We start from the raw sequence: 16,536 nt of genomic DNA on the forward strand, positions 1-16,536 counted from the left end.
CCTAAACCATCTCCACATTTTTCCAGATTGTGTAGGAATCCTAATGTCCATCATGAACTTACAGGAAGTGGGTCCAAAAATTCTCATTGGTGTTTCATGCAACTTTGTGCCAGCACCTCTGAATTGCATAAAACCTGGTTTAACTCACTGATATTCGCTTGTATTGCCAACTTTAGTTAGTCTGGTTAGGAACCAAAACCATTATAAAGTCCCACTGGTGTCTCAACTTGAAAGCTGATTTAATTATTTTCTGTAGGCTATTATAGAAACACGAAGACTCCCAAAAGTATCTAACTAAATGGCAAAAAGCACACACACACACACACAAAAAAAACTTAAAGCTTCTATCAGATAAGGAAACATTTTGCAAACACACACACAAAAAAAAAAAAGCATCAATGATCCAATTCTTGTGGAGAGAATTCATGGACGAACATTCTGGCGGTGCAGTTGCAAATCTGTTTTTATTGAGAAAGCGACACGAGCTTGTCTTTTAAAAAAAGTGAGTAAAAGAAAAATAACAGTTTCAACAATTCACCGAAACAAAAAGAAAAACAAAACAAAACATTGCTGGGGTTAGGAAGTAGGGGATTGAATGCATCAGTCTCAGCCTCTTTCAGAACCTCCCGGACCGCTCCCGGTCCCTGGACTTCCGCCTCTCGCGATCACCCCGCCGTCGATCCTTGGAGCGGGAGCGCCGTTCTCGGGAGCGGGAACGAGAGCGGTGCCTGTTGGACAACAAACACCTTAATTACAAACAAACAGTGACTCGAGAGAGAGAGAGAATATTTGTTTCCACTGAGCAGTAATTACTTTTTCCTGCGGCGGCCGTAGAGCTCCCTACGGAGTTCCCGTGAGATGGGCTTGAGATGCATGAAGTTGCAGAATCCTCCTCGGGTGCATTCCCTGTAGGAAAACGGGAGATGAGGGGTTAAAACCTCTGGCCCTGCTGCAGATGGAGCCCTGCCATAAAAAGCTGGCTCTACGTTGCACATGCCAAGGAGCACGGCAGCAGAAAAAGTTGAAACTTTTATCTGTTGCATGGGGAACAAACCAGAATCAAATGGAAAAACCTTGAAGGGCGCACAGCTTATCTTGGTTCTGAATAAAAAGTTAGTTAACACAAACCCAATGCAGCTGGGACGGCTTCAGACTTTCAAAAGGAAAACCTTGTGACTCTGCTTTGGTTCCGTCAGAAGCAACCTTTAAAAGCCTTTCGGATTTAAAGGCAGGACAATCTGGCCAGCGAGTAATCCAACCTCGGATGAGGAGAGAACAGTGAAGCTCTGTCACGGTCTGAGCAAAGACAGAACCTTCTTTCTTCACGCAGCGCAACACACAGAACAATAACCTGCTTCACTACTACAGTGAAGAGGTTGGATTAAAATCAATGAATCCGATCTTAATTGTTTCAGTCCTAGTATTGGTAAAGAGAGTAGAAACAAAGGTAAATAAATGTCATCTATAAAGAGGCATGTTCCAGGGTTTATTCAGTAAACTGAATAAAATAAAGTAGTTCTGTTTTCGGTACTCATGGACAGTTTGTTACCTTTCATAGTTCAGGACAAATCTATGCGCAAATATCAGTGCATGTGACTGAAAGATAACATTTCACATTGTATGGTTAAGCATAATAAAAAACTAAAATGTATCAAAAGATAAAAATAGTTTAAGAAAAACTAATTGTCATCTAACAACAACTCCAGCAAGCGCTGATGGAAAACCTTCACCTGATCTTCTGCCACCTTGTGGTAGCAGCTATACATTACAGACAGTTACAAATACTATACTACAACTACTGCTGCTGCTGCTGCTTTGTGCCTTAGTATAAAGGACTGATGTGAGAGTGAGAGAAAACAGATTTAAGTCTAATCCTAAACTCAATGCCTTTATATAATGATTACAACAATCATTTGCTCAAAGCAGATTGCTCCAATATCTGCAGAAAAAGTTACCATGGTGTGTTTATGATGATGGTTTCTCCACTTCCAAACAAAAACAAAAGTTTTAGGATATAATCGCATCAAATCGAAGGTGGAGGACAGAAGAAGGAAAACAACTCAGCACTGATCAACAAGCTAACAGACGTCTAACAAGAAGCATTTCATTCTTCTCATAACCAAAAATGTTTCTGGATGCATAAAGCTGCTTAGTTGGTCTTCAACAGGTGTGTGACCAACAGCAGGCATTGACAAACTGAGACTCACCCCATTTCGTACTGGCGGCAGCAGGCTTCTCTGAAGTCGGTAACCGGGGACAGCTCTGCGTGGATGGGCTGGGCGTTGAACCACCGGTTGTTCAGGTCCATCACCGCTTTCTCTGCGTCCTCCTCACGACGAAACTACACACCACGGACACAGAGTTAGACCTTCATTTTTGCAGAAACCAGATATGTACACACACTGAATGCATTCCTCACACTCTGAGATTAAGTCAAACTAAACTTTCTATTTAAATCTGGCCAACTTGACGGCTTATTAGATGTTCAGGTGTACATGACCCACCTTCACATAGACATTGCCGACAAGGTGGTCACCGAGGTTATCACAGACATTCATCTCCTCCACCTCTCCATACTTCTCCTCCATCTCTGTGAACACCTCCTAAATTGAAAAAATGAGGGGGAGAAATGAATGAATTGATCCATAATTTTGCCATTTCTCAACATGAAGTAGTTACCAAAACTTTGCACTATTAGGAAAGTTTCGAGCGTTGCACAATTCCTATGAACAAAACCCCAAAATCCGCCTAAAAAGGCCCCATTTTGGCCGCTCTTTTGGCTCCCCTGAGGCAGATAAGGAGGCGGTGATGTCACAACGGGCCGCTGCCGGGCCGGCCGGTCACTCACCTCAAAGAACTCGTCGTAATGTTCCTGCATTTCCACATCGCTCACGGCACCTGCGAAACGGCAACGACAGACGGTGAAGGACGAGCTGGACGGACGTTAAGCGTCAGGAGACTTCAAAAAAAGTAAACCACACGGCGCTTTGAAGAAGTATTCACACCCGACAAACCCTTTGGGCTTCGTTACGTTACAACCGCACGAAAGTATCCCAAATGTCAAAAGGTTTGTGGTTGGAATGTGGCAAACTGGGGGTGTAAATACCTTCTCAAAACACTGTAGGAACATTTGGAAATAGGGATGGTATATAAATTTGAAGCTAAATGTCACAGAAGCAGTCAAAACAGAGTTTCTCCCTCCCATTTTTCAGCTTGTTTGGTGTTTAACTTTAAACTGACTTCAGCCAAACTCTGACCTTTTTTTTTTCCTTTCTTGTTGCTGAACTATTTGCATAACTGTGTCATAACACAGACACACTGATAACACTTTCTTCATGACAAGCAGGCCGAGGAAACATGCAAAACAGCATGAGGCCCGTGCATCTAGCCTAAAAGACACATCTCTGACTTCTACACTGTGCCAGTTTGGTTCGGGGAGGAGTAATAAAATGAATTCAGTGCAGTCGGTGCTGGAGGGTCCTGTGGATAAAGATAGAACTTACAGTGGAAACCATCAGCGGACTGGGCAGTTTTGAAGGTTATGAAGGTAAATGTTCAAGAGGGAAATGGTCTGAAATACAAAACATAAGCTTCTGTGATAAAAATCCAACCAAATACGAAGCTGGGGAGGGAAAAGAACGTTATTAGATGTGTTTCGCTAAAACGGCTGCGAGCGATTGGTCGAGAGAGGAAGCTGCATTTAACAAGAGCATTTAGCAAATGCTTTCCTGATATTTAGCATTTATGTCTGAAGCAACATTTTAAACATACAGATTGTCTCACTGAGAAAAACCAGTTAAGCAACCAGAATGACTGGCCTGACTGGGACAGAACCAGGCACAAAAGGCTCACCAGTGACCAGTGTTGAGAGAGCAGAGAAAGACCAGAACATCTGGAATGATGTTCTTCGGAAAGATGGGAATAAAGTCATTAGGACGCAAGAAAAGAGGACATGCTTGAAAAGAAAAGAACCTCACAGCAGCTATAAAGCACGGAAGTGGAAGTGTCATGGTTTGGGAAAGCAATCATGGAACCCATCAAGCATTCTATCATGTATCAGAGGTTGTTTTTATTATTATTATTATTATTATTAGACTAGCAGTAAAAAACATGAAGGTGAACTCCATCAAAGATGGGCTGAAGTTAAGAAATAGAAAGCTCTGGTCTAGTCAAAGTCCAGATTTAATAGGAGAAGCTTTAAGATAACATAAGATGATGCAAGAAACATCTCAAACATTAAAGTGAGGAGGGGAGCCATCCTCCTTAGAGCGATGCTACAGACCGGTGGACGGATAACAGGAGTTAGTTTAACTACGCCAGGTGAAGAATGCACTCACTCTTTCCTCAGCGAGAAAAATAGTAGTTAAATTAAAATATTTACTATATTTCTTGCAGTATTTCCTCAAATACGCATCTGAAGAAAATTGAAGGTTTTGAGCAGCAGACTTTTAGTCAATAAAGTGTCTTATCTTTATCGCATGACTGTGGCTTTAAGTTTTGCTGCTTGTGTTCAGGCCTGAGGGGGGACAGACGTTTCCAGGGCTGGGAACGGCGGCGGGTTCCTCCTGCTGACTACGCTGGGATCCAACAACAAACTCCAACTCTCACAGTAAAGTCACACTTACTGGTTGTTTAACAGTTTCCCTCAGTAACTGTATGTTTAAAAAAAAAAAAAAAAAAAAACTAAACTAAAATGGGGAGGCAACATTTTTTAAAACTTTATTTTTCAGTTAGTTGGTGGCTACTTTCAATAATCAAGAGTTTTCTTTTGATATCTTTTACCCTTTAAAACACAAAAACAATGTATTTGCCACTAATTCGTGAGGAATTTTACCTAAATGCAGACAGTACTTTGGTATTATTCAGAACATTTACTATTTCCACTCGCCTCAAGATTGATTATTAGGGCTGATTTATTTTCATATTAATATTTAACACCTACCTGTATGAGGCGGTCTGTTTCTGTTTACGGCACACAGTCCCACCTCATGTTTCTACGTATTCCAAGCTAATCAGCTCTACCTGGAAGTGCTGTTTGCTTTTATACCCTAGTTGACATTTGTTCATATCTCTGAGTCACACGAAGTCTTACAGATACATACTTGTCTACTTTAAGCCACTGAATGAAGACTGAGTGTTTGGTTAGGGGTTAGCTAGCTAACAGGACAAGAGAAGAACCTCTGAAGTGTTTTTGGAAAAACGTGTCTGACTTACAGCGAGAGGCGTCGGCAGTCTGAGCGCTGTTCTGAGGATTACGGTAGATGTTCTGGATCAAGATGGTCTACACAGCAGACAAACGACAATAAATCTGGTGAAACTGGACTAATAGCTTTCGAGTGTTGCACTTTTTTGAGATTCAAAAGACAGAACATTTCAAAACAGAAGTGTACATAGGCTTATTCTGTCACTGTCTTAAGTTGAATTAGAGATAATGTCTCTTGATTCAGGTCTGTTAGAATTACCAAAATTATTTTTATTTGTCAAATGTCACAACAACAAAATTCTGCATGTAAACTTCTGATTTTGAAGAAATTCGTTAATAAGTCTCAGACATATTCTCTCATTCTTGTGACATTTAACTGACTGAAAACAAGAAGTTTGGTCTGATTTAATCTCAGGAAGAGAGAAAAAAGTGTTTGTGTCTTTTTATTCCGTGTATGTAAACTTCTGGTTTGGATGAGGCACACGGGAAATCGTAGCTGGACAGCTGTAGTTCAGGAAGCTGTTGACCGATTGGTAGTTTTAGAGATATAAAATCATTTGGAAGGCAGAAACCTACCTGGCTGAAGGTTGGTTTATTGTGCAATCTCGAGCATCGGTCTCCATGTCTGCAGGCTCCAATTTTGAAATAGAAGGAACAATTTACTCTGGAAGGGAAGTTAACATTATTTGTTTATTATCGACTCGGGAACCGCTGCTAATTTGTTAAGCAAAAGTAACATAATGACAAATTAAAATCTCATGTCTTAAGGTTATCACATGCACAGACTGATCTGTGTAAAGGTTTTGCTACATTTGGCTTTGCTGAGCCATGTGTGACTCCTGTGTCTCCTTTCTCTAATCAGTAACCAACTAGAATAATAAGCATACATACAGTAACTTCAGCAACAAGTTGTGCTGGGTGACAGAAGATACCACAAAAAATCACATCTAACTCACACAATGAGTGTAACATGTTGAAATGTAATGTTATCATTAGAGTAATAATAACAATAAACATCTAAAAAGAAGAATATATATTTACGTTTTGGGAGACAAAATGCTGCTTCTTCTCCACACTGTTAGATACACGAATGCACCTTTCTTAGCCTTACACCTTACCTTCAAGTGACTAAACAGTGTCTCTATGTGTATGCAGTTCTTGATAACTTTAAATAATTTGATCTCAATAAAAAATGAAAAAGCAGCTTATATTTGTACCCCAGTGCTCTCCAAATCAATACAACCAAGTAATCTGCTCTGACCTGCTAACTAGCAAGCTAAGGGTTACTGGGTTTTAGTTAACTGTGCTTCAGGCTTCAAGTGCAGGTAAACAAACAATAAAAGCAGCGAAAATTCTATAAATGTGTTAATTCCTTAATATTTTGTCATAAACCAACAGGAAACAGAAGATTTATGTTCTGACTACATGAGTTTCATTCAATGCGGTAGGTCTCTGTTAGCTTCCCCTCGCTAACGATAGCTTCAGCGGGAGTTCCAGCGAAGCTAAAAGACCTAAATAACTTGCTAGTAATGAAAAATAAATCTGTAGCAAAAAGACTTTGCATAAAAGTCTCAGTTATTGCGTCAATCTGGACCAACATTGAATAAAACTTACTTGTCTTTCTCTGTGCCGAAGATGGACGCCAGATACTCCGCCATTTTCACCCCGTCTAAGACGTTGTGGAATGCGTCATCACGCAAAACGAGGGACGCCTGCGCTCAAACGCTGTGGAGGTGACCATGACAACATGTACATTAGCTTTAATGACCGCTTAGGGGCGCTGTTTCCCCAATAAGGGCTCTAAAAACACCTTAACACGCACTTTTTTCATTGTATGCCTATAAATTTGAATATTTTAATTAATCTCCAGAGATTTTTCTTCTTGCAAAAACTTCATTACTCTTAAGACTCGCCTTTTCCCCCTCCTTATATTAAAAGTACATGTTCAGAGTCTTGGATATACAGAAGAGAGGGGAAAACCAGAAAATGAGTACATTTTTATTTCAAATGAAAACTGTAGAACCTTACATTAAAAAAGTAAAATTAATAACAACCAAAAATATGATGCATAAAACCCCAAAAATAATAATATGGGGAAAAAAACAGCTGACAGCTGACTATTCACTTTGGTCTATCTTGTTTGCATCTACTTGGCAATTATGAAAATAATCTAAAAATCTTATGCTAAAAACATCAATAAATAATCAAGTCTAGTTTTTTGTTCTTATAATATTAAACCAACACAAAATAGTTCTTCAAAATCTCATTATAGCTGATTCACAAGGAGATAAGTGTTCATGTGGTGACAGTGTTGACCCAATAAAAGCCACCAAAAAACCATCAACACAGTGGGCATTGAGCCCATTAAAGAGGCTGTGGGGTCCCCATCTGCTCATCAGAACACCTTACAACCTCCACCGAAACCACAGGCGCTCTGCAAGAGGTCGCGCAGCGCTGCAGGAGATGCACATGGCGGAGATTAAAGAAGAGGAGAAAGGAGAGGAAGTCAGCTTGAAGATAGCAAACCACAGAGACAGTCAAGAAGTTATGAAGGCGGCGTCAAGGTGCACAGACTGAAAGACGCCTCGGAAACGACAGCAAGGTCTGTGAGAATGATGAAGATTTTGGCTCAGTTCGAGATGTCTGCCGCAGCTGGATGAGAAGGGGAAGCCCTGGCCTGAGACGCCTCGCTGAGTCGGACCTGCAGAAATTGCAGAAGTGAGAGCACTCACTGCCTGATTCTCACCTCAAAAACTATATTCCTGTCTACTTTCGAGGGGAAGAAGTACTGTACGTTACAGGGCGTGTGTGCGGCAGCCAAAGAGGAAGCAGCTCTGGCTGTTTTGATTAACAAATTAATGATGCTTTCGGAGGAAGATTTCTCAGTTGAGCTTGATGTGACCGGATAGTAACGAGCGAAGAGATCATGAGGCTTGAGCACCATTGGATTGTTCTGATTTGGTCCATTTGGACCGTCCAGTTCCTCACCACTGAGGCTGACGGTAAGTGAACATGTTTCCTTAGCTTTTGTAACCACAGAGACCGAGCAGATGGTTTTTGTGTAGACAAATCCAGAGGGCAGAGGTCACAGCGAGATCTGACCATCAGTGAAAATAACTGACATGTCACACCTGGAGGTCAGATTAAATAAGTTCAAAGCTCCTGATGATTTTGAGGGACCGTTAGCAAACATCGATTGTATATTTTGTAGAAATGTCGGTTCTCTTGGTAAATGTGAAACTCTTATTTCATTTTAGATTTTGAAAAATTATTTTCTTTCGTTTTGCTTCAACGGTACATGTGATCAGGACACCATGGAAGAGTTTAAAAATCACAATAGCAAATTGAGTTAAAGAGGAAAAAAACAAACAACATAATTTAGATGTTCCATTTTTTACTCACCAATCAATCAAGTTTATTTTTATGGCACAAGGCAGTTCAAAGTGCCATACATCTTGAAAACATAAAAAAAAAAAAAACATCATCAAAAGTTGTAAAAATAAAGTGCCATTGTTAAAATAATAAATACACATCAAATACATTGGTCAATGTTCAATTTAGAGATGCTTTAAGGTTCAAAAACCACTCTAACTGGAATGCTGACCAATAGAAACAAAACTAAAACTACAATAACGTAGCAACCATATTTCAATAATATGCTGTCAGACCGCTGTATTGTAATGGTTAGACAAGCAAAATTTTTAATGAAAAGTTGCTATTTGATTTAAAGCCTATTTTCCCCAGGTTGTAATTTTTTTTAACTGTGATGTTATTTGTGGAAACATAATTTATTGGCTGAAACTGTATCTTTTTTTCTTCATTTAAAAGCCGCATCATGTTTTCTGAAATGTTCCGACATATCAATAGCACAAAGAATTTTCTATTTTAACATTTTGATTTTCTCATTTTCAATCAATAGTTTGAATATTTAGAAACAAAACAACATATTTTTACAGAAATTTTGCATTTTCAGAAACAGCTGGATAGAATAAAATCATAACTAAGTGTAGTGGTTGATAGAGTTTGAGAAAAAAAAAAAGAAGTGGAGGAAGAGTTGCTCATTTCCAGTCAGGTCAAACTTTAAAAAATAGTTTATGAAACAAAGAAATTTTTTTATGAGAATTAAAAAAAAACTATCTTGAGATTTAATAAAGATGCAAAAAAGTACCATAAGAATGTTAATGCTTAAAATTTGTCAACATATAGCTGCCAGTTGTTGGATCAACAGAAGAGAAACTGTTTATTATACAAGAGGCTGAAGTCTTTATGTAAAACAACATCACTCACCACTAACTATTTGAGCAACTGTTTAAAAAAAGAACTAGTTTATATTAACTGTGCTTCAAAGAAACAGAGAGACATACCTGTAAGTGTGTAAAAATTGACATGAGGTTGAATGACGAAAAAGGAGAAAAGATAAAACCTTTTTAGAGTGCACTTTAGAGAGCCTGTTAACACTCATACTTGTTAAATTGATTACTTGATTAGACAGAAGTCAGTTTTAGATTGAACAGAAACCAAATAGTTCTTCTACTTTAGCAAAAGGATGTTCCTGGTTTACGTGGGCAGTTTGTGAGAAGTTCATTCAAAGCTTATGGATAATTAGATACAGAAAACATCAAGTTACTTGTTATCTTATGTATAATGTCTTTTCTTCCTTTAGGTGACGAATGCACAACAGAACTACAAGTTCGTCGGAACACGGCTTATAAAGCGAATCTTGGAAAAGAACTCAGGATTCAATGTCCAGTTATGTTCTGCAACAATTCACCACCAACAATCTGCTGGTATAAAGTTGAGAAAGAAAATATTTGTCTCAATGACAACAATACCAATCACATCAAGGCAGAATGGAAAATAACAAATTCGTCAACAGGGATATTCTACTTGTTGTTTCAAAGCATCGTCATCAGTGATTCAGGTGAATATCAGTGTAAAAGTGGAGGCAGTAGGAGTCATATCATCTACATCAGTGTTTATGGTGAGTGATTTTTCAGTTATATCGTTTATATATTGAGTAACATTAGCTAGCTTTACATTTGTATACATACATGTATATTCCCTTATTTACAAGATTATAACTCTGGTTCTACAGATATGGGCACAAACGACACACATAAACCAAAAACCAATAACACAAGTAAGAAAAAGTTCATATCTGTATCCTGATTTTGTACATATGCATTGCTACTTCATGCTTGTTTAATTTTATTTTGCACATGTAAGCAAATATTTTTTTTAGCACCGTACATCTTCATAGATTATGAATAGATATAAATGGCTACATCTTACAGATAATTTAGTTCACTTGTAAGATATCTTCATAAAACTTTGTATTACCCGAAAAATAATTTAAGTCAACGAGCTAGCGGTTTAAGACGCTAGTTCTGCTCCCCCTGTTTATTGTACTGTCGCTATGTGCTACACGTAATAATATTTCACAGACATAAATTCGCTTCTGCTCCCCCCGAATGAACTCTCAGACAGAATGTCTGCTTAAAGTTGCAACATGTAACTATACTATTTGGTTCTGACTCCTGTTAGGGCAATTTAAGTCTCATAAAACATGAGACCAGTGATCAAACCAAATTAACTATAGCAGTAAGGCATACAGTGGAGTAATATGAACTATATGTCACCTATCTCCCAGAAAAGTACTTTAAATCCTAGTTATTAAAGTGAATAGGAAACGTCTCCCTGACAGTTATGATAGGCACTAAATGTCTCATGGCAGAAGGAGCCAAACCAGAATTGTCAAAAAAGGAAAGGACTGAAAAGACAAGCATTTGTTTTACTGAATTTGTATTTGAAAAATACACTTTTAAGTTGGACAATTTATCATTATTTTTTGTTTTATCTTGTTCTTTTTTTGTCTTCCTGCAGACGACCAATCCGAAACTGAATCACCAGATACATTTTTGTTGTATATGTACTCTGCCGCTGGGATCGGTTCCTTTGTTATCATAGTGATTATTATTTCTGTGATATGCATCCGAGGGTGTAAAGGTGAGAATTCTTTACTAATTTTATTAACATCAACTTGTAATTGCTATGTGAAATACTCCGTCACTGCCACTGCATTTAACAAACTGTTTATCTTGCAGGGAAGTCAAGGAAAGAGAAACAAAAAGAAAATCAGGTAAGTCATGCTGCCTTTCAGGAGAATAGCCTCTTCACCAAATGTTTATGCCTTCAAAATTTTGACTTTATTTAAAAATTTTATTTCTACTATTTTTACTTTTTTATTCCTAAAGTACATGGAGATGCCCTTGGGTGAGCGAATCATCCCAAACGCCATTGGGATCCAGCACTCACCAAGAGGAAGCCCCAACCCGCTGCCACCTCGCAGGCCCAGCGGGAGAAAAACCACAGGACAACCTGCAGAGCCGACGCCATCGAGAGACAACCAGCCGCCTCACGGCCAGAGGACACGAGACAGAAACAGGAATGGGGCGCAGGCGGAGGAAGCAGGTTCTGTTGTGTATGCTGCTCTCAACCATGCACCCCCACAGAGGGAGGCTCCCCGGCCACAGTGGCAGATAGAGGAGACAGAGTATGCAGCTATACGTTTGGTTTGAAGACTGAGAGTCTGCTGGAATAAATCACACTAGAGGAACGAAGTTTGAATCTGGATCTTCCTCTCCAGAGGAGCACAGGAGGGATTCCTCACAGCAAGGATTCTGGAATCAAACAATTCAAATCATGACTTCCTTTACCTTTTGGAAACACTGCTCTTACAACAGAACATGCTGACGAATTTGCTCAAGCATGATTCGTCATCGGCATCACAAACTGGATGTGTGGTTTCTACTGTTCTGTTTGGGATGGAAAATGTTCCAGCTGAAATCAAGAACCTCAGCGTCACTGCAGGTGGTAGCCTACGGAGTGAAAAGCACGTTTCACATCCTTCATATAAAACCAAACTGAAATGAACCATGTATCTTTTTTTTATGATTGTTTACCAAAAGGAATTCAACATTTGTCTCATTTTCTTCAGTCTGCACTTTGTTTAAAGACCCTTTTTCTGCACTTGGTGCTTTACAAGAAGTACACCACAATGGCTAAATGAGATGAATAAGTAGGTTATCCCACCGGTTCAGGCGCAAGAACACTGATACAGAAATCAGTCAGCGTTTCCTCACCAACTCAGTCCACAGAAAATGTCTGAACAACCACAGTAGAGTTGCTGGCGCTAGCAAACCTAAGCCGCTTAGCTAAATACACGCTAGCTAGTTGGCACCACAGCATAATAAAGAGCTAAAAGAGACTAAAACCTTATTTTGTAATCATGTCTAATTTGCTTTAAGACAATTTTATTATCTTTTTGTCTTCCTCCATCAGTGGCTTGAGACCTAAAAAGGTACGCTATTCTCTGTCGTTAGCGTGTTGCAAACACAAAGCTAAAAGACACCAAACACCAAAAAGTTACCACATTGTTATTTGTGTTTCAAGAACAGCCATAGGTCGTCATATTTTACTTCCTTAAACTGGAAATGTTGAGTCACATGTGAGCTACAAGACACGTTTCGGAAATAATTGATATTCAGCAGCTAGCTTGAATGAGAACTAGAAAAAACAGTGATTTGACTAATTATATCAGGCAGGTAGATAAAAGAAAAGATAAAAATGTGAAAATATCTGAGCCCCTTTATGCCATAAGGCATAAATGTGATATATTCACATTCAAATTCAAAAATTTCTTATTGATCCCAAAGGGAAATTAAATTAAATATGTTAATGCATTAGGTGCTGGTCAATTCAAACTTTTGCATTAATTACTTTTGCAGGTAATTTTGTTCAGGTTTAAAAGGATCTGTCTACCACAGGATTATGTTATTTCAATCAATAATCTAATACTACAGCGTAAACTCAAAATTATCCGTACAATATCATATACAATATCATCTACAATTTATAAAAACGCTTAGTGAATTAAACTGATACACACTGGTAAAGTACATGGGTGCAAAATTGTGGAAATAGGCAGGAATACAATGTAAATTAAAGACAGATTGGCAAAACGGTGAGTTGATCTGGAAACTTCTTAACTGGCAAAATTATAAATAAAATGAGGTTTATTTTATATTAACATTGTAATAGTCAGTTTACAAAAGTTCCGACAGAAACATCAAACTCGTATTTTCGTCTTCAATGAATGTATGTTTTTCTTGCTCTGCTACGAGGTACAAGTACAGGCGTTATATGGATTCTCTCCTCAAATATGAAACTTTGTTTTTTGTGTGACAATCAAACAGTGACTCAGATCTTTGACAATAAAGAATGCAATTACAAACTGAGCCTGTAAACTATAATGTGTGATGTAAACAGGGGAAGCAAACAAAACTGTTGTTGTTCTTTTGAATGTTTTGCACGTATTCGAGTAATAACTGATTTTATTGCATGTGCATGACTTGAAATCACTGTTTGGAACAATTTCAGTCATTTCTGGTACTGTAGCCTCGGACGATATCAGATGAGTCATTTTTTGGCTTTCACTGTGACTGAACATTTTATTCTGATTACTGATTGTGATTCCTTGAAAAGGTAGAATGTAATCCAAATCACTGTGTGCAATGAAATAATGCTTATCTAAAAAAAAAAATCTGGATTTAATTTTGTGGATTTGACTCTTTTTTTTTTGTGGTAATTATGAGTATTTCCCTTACAGAAAATCCCCAACACAGATTAACTGAAGTTAAACGTGTGGAGAAAAAAGAGGTCTCTTCCTGTAATGACATCAAAGCTGGTAGATTCACATTTACTGGAGGAACTGAGCAGAAACCGTCTACCCAAAGACCCCCGTAATCAACAACAGGAAGTAAAGCCAACCACATGCGACTTTCTGTAAAATTCAGAACGCAGCCAGGCTTTACTGAAGGGGATCATTTCTCAGGTGCCCGACATGAAACTTTTCAGCTATAAAGTCCTTTTTTATGTTTTGATCCTAGTGGTACTCGGAGGCACACAGGATGACAACAGTAAGTTATTATTACTACAAAAATCTGTCGATGTTATTTTTTTAAATATATATTACAAAAACATTCATTTTGACTTTCTCTGTGTAAATATTTGAGAAAAGTAGACATCAAGAAAGAACAACTTGTACCTTAAAATATTACAGAGAAAGATTTTCATAACGCCATACTTATATATTGTATAATATACAGACATATTTCAGGCTACGTAGCAGTTTTTAGTTTGTATTTTCCATTTTTGTTTACTTTTTCTTCCTTAATTTGCATAAAATGAGAAATATCATGAAAAATAAAGGGCAAAAGCAAATGGAAATCTGCTTTTCTGACTTTCTGAAGCAAAACGAATGTGAAAAGCACCAAAAATTGCTCAACTTAAAGAATCAGTTCAGCCTGGAAATTCCTAAATATTAAATGTTTCCAACTTTATTAATATTGCTAACACTTAATATTCTAGTTACGCTAATTTTAAGCCGTTTAATTCATGTTTTAAGTGGCAAAAACTTGAAACCACAGGATGCGCTGTGGGTTTCTGCAGTGTGTTTGACCTCAATTTGGTGGACACAGCTGCTGCATCGCAGGCGCCTACATCTGTTTCAGATACCTCACTGTTAATACTGTGGTTGAAGAAGCAGCCGGTCATGTGTAATCTTTTATGATTTGGCCTTTTCCTGAAAACTCCAAAACAAAAATAAAAGCGCAACCAATAACTAGAGACTTTTGTTAAAGTAACAGAAGTCAAAACTTCTCATCTCTTGACATTTTTGCTCATTCTTCCCAAAATACTTTGAGGGGGGTCAGGTTGAACGGAGAACATCTGTAAACATGAAGTCTTAACAAAAATTTTCGATTGACTTTATGTCTGGGCTTTGACTGGGCCATTCTAAGTCATGAATGTGTTTGGAGCTGGTCCAGCTCTACTTTTCAGCTTCTATAGCAGTTTTTTCTCCAGGGCTGATCGGTATGTGGCTCCATCAACCTTCCAATCAAACCTAATCAGTTTCCCTGATGATGTTTAAGAGGGACATCCCACAGCCTGATGCTGCTCCTACCAAATGAATGATGTGTAGTGTAAGGTTTCCTTTCAAATTCAGTGTAGGTTTTGTCTATCATGTGGAAATGGGACTTTTTTTTTTTGTTTTACCTCAGGGTATCAGGTTACAGAGAGCTAAACAAGAATGCGCGCCACACTTTTCAGACTGAAACACATCTGAACACATGCAGTGTTTTCCTTCCTTCTTAAAATTGTTTACTTTCTTCTCTTTTCTTGCAGAGAAGCTGACCAATCTGGACATGTTCAAACATTTCATGTTCCGCATTATGGTCATTAAGATTTTTGTCACCATTGTCTTACTTACATACTTCCTGAAATCCCGTCCTGTGATCACAGGTAGGAGTCTAGATCTAAAAATACAGGTGGCTGATTATCATGATCTGAGAGCTGTAATTCATTGAACTTTGTATCCGTTCTGCAGAAAAAGGCCAGAGAAGTGAGGATTATGGTTCTTCCCATCACATCTATGAAAATGAACTGAGTAGAACTGAACTGAACTCGTAGAGCTTTTATAGAACAACTGCTTGCTTTTGTGTTCTTGAACTACTGTAAGGCAAACTGCAAAGATGTGAAAGTGAAAGTGTGAGGCAGCTTTTGTTTACGATACAAAGAATAGTGAGACAGAGGACAGGTAATAGTCATGTTTCCTGTACAGGTAACACATCTGCACACATCCTGTATAAAGTTTACGTTCAAGAGGGACTGTCTAGACTACAGAGTACTGTGTTCTCATCTTCCTGTCTTTTATTTATTTATGATTAAATAAGCTTCTCTTCTTAGGTAAATGTATGTTTTGAAAGGAGACTAACTTCACCCGTCATAACTGTTTTTATTGTACCCAAAGTATTAGTTGTACATTCTGAAAATTTTGAAATAGACAGCCATATTGTGACTTATCATTTGTATTTGTGTTTCACAAAGACTTATTCACGATTAGAGTCTCAGATTGACATAATCTGTGTGTTTTTAATGAATAAATTTGATTAATCTTATATATAAGTCTGCTGTGTTTGTGTAATTTCTCTGACATTTAGTGACTTGCAGTGTTTGCAGAGAAATTGCATCTAAATGACTTCATTGTAGAAAGGAATCAGTCAGGGGAAGAGCACAAAAAACTCCACTGCAATATGTACAATATATATCATTAGCAAGCAGTATTTTGACCATAAAAACTGACATAAAACAGGAACATTTTAGTTTGATTTGCTGTAGCATCGTGTATGTACATTTCTGGTTTTAACTGTTCGCCGCACTAACGGTGGAAAAAGTTATGAACATAACGGTTTCATTCTTTATGTCACAAAAGC

General features: G+C 38.1%; 2 protein-coding genes and 1 long non-coding RNA gene across 4 annotated transcripts; 2 read left to right on the forward strand and 1 right to left on the reverse strand.

Annotated features, from left to right (window-relative positions):
* Positions 1–473: 473 nt before the first annotated feature.
* On the reverse strand, positions 474–6,916 carry LOC103147203 (splicing factor U2AF 35 kDa subunit). 2 transcript variants are annotated; one of them, XM_007565433.2, is made up of 8 exons: positions 6,818–6,916; positions 5,780–5,867; positions 5,215–5,281; positions 2,849–2,898; positions 2,505–2,603; positions 2,208–2,341; positions 814–906; positions 474–728 (listed from the first exon to the last, which is right to left on the reverse strand). In XM_007565433.2, exons 1-8 carry the CDS (start codon positions 6,859–6,861, stop codon positions 617–619), a joined length of 687 nt encoding a protein of 228 aa, XP_007565495.1. In that variant the 5' UTR covers positions 6,862–6,916; the 3' UTR covers positions 474–616. The 2 variants fall into 2 exon arrangements, with proteins under 2 accessions (XP_007565495.1, XP_016533701.1); XM_016678215.1 differs by lacking the exons at positions 5,215–5,281; positions 5,780–5,867; positions 6,818–6,916 and adding an exon at positions 3,504–5,146 and having other exon boundaries at positions 475–728.
* A 357-nt stretch (positions 6,917–7,273) lies between these two features.
* Positions 7,274–12,136, forward strand: LOC103147204 (B- and T-lymphocyte attenuator). The gene is made up of 6 exons (XM_007565435.2): positions 7,274–8,205; positions 9,867–10,184; positions 10,299–10,343; positions 11,087–11,209; positions 11,308–11,342; positions 11,458–12,136. The coding sequence occupies exons 1-6, from the start codon at positions 8,130–8,132 to the stop codon at positions 11,779–11,781; spliced, it is 921 nt and encodes a 306-aa protein (XP_007565497.1). The 5' UTR covers positions 7,274–8,129; the 3' UTR covers positions 11,782–12,136.
* A 1,689-nt stretch (positions 12,137–13,825) lies between these two features.
* LOC107837784 (uncharacterized) lies at positions 13,826–16,221 on the forward strand. Its single transcript, XR_001663828.1, has 2 exons — positions 13,826–14,181; positions 15,449–16,221. It is a non-coding gene; the product is annotated as an uncharacterized LOC107837784 (long non-coding RNA).
* The last annotated feature ends 315 nt before the right edge of the window (positions 16,222–16,536 follow it).

The sequence above is a fragment of the Poecilia formosa genome, unplaced genomic scaffold (genome assembly GCF_000485575.1).
Source record: "Poecilia formosa unplaced genomic scaffold, Poecilia_formosa-5.1.2 Scaffold175, whole genome shotgun sequence".
Taxonomy (NCBI): domain Eukaryota; kingdom Metazoa; phylum Chordata; class Actinopteri; order Cyprinodontiformes; family Poeciliidae; genus Poecilia; species Poecilia formosa.

Bases quoted from the DNA above. Each gene is read 5' to 3' on its own strand.
- LOC103147204 (XM_007565435.2), top strand. From the start codon at position 8,130: ATGAGGCTTGAGCACCATTGGATTGTTCTGATTTGGTCCATTTGGACC. The intron at 8,206-9,866 runs GTAAGTGAACAT...TTCTTCCTTTAG, and splicing joins CCTCACCACTGAGGCTGACG to GTGACGAATGCACAACAGAA. The intron at 11,210-11,307 runs GTGAGAATTCTT...TTTATCTTGCAG, and splicing joins ATGCATCCGAGGGTGTAAAG to GGAAGTCAAGGAAAGAGAAA.
- LOC103147203 (XM_007565433.2), bottom strand. From the start codon at position 6,861: ATGGCGGAGTATCTGGCGTCCATCTTCGGCACAGAGAAAGACAA. The intron at 5,282-5,779 runs GTAGGTTTCTGC...TCTGCTGTGTAG, and splicing joins ATAAACCAACCTTCAGCCAG to ACCATCTTGATCCAGAACAT. The intron at 729-813 runs GTAATTACTGCT...GTTGTCCAACAG, and splicing joins TACGGCCGCCGCAGGAAAAA to GCACCGCTCTCGTTCCCGCT.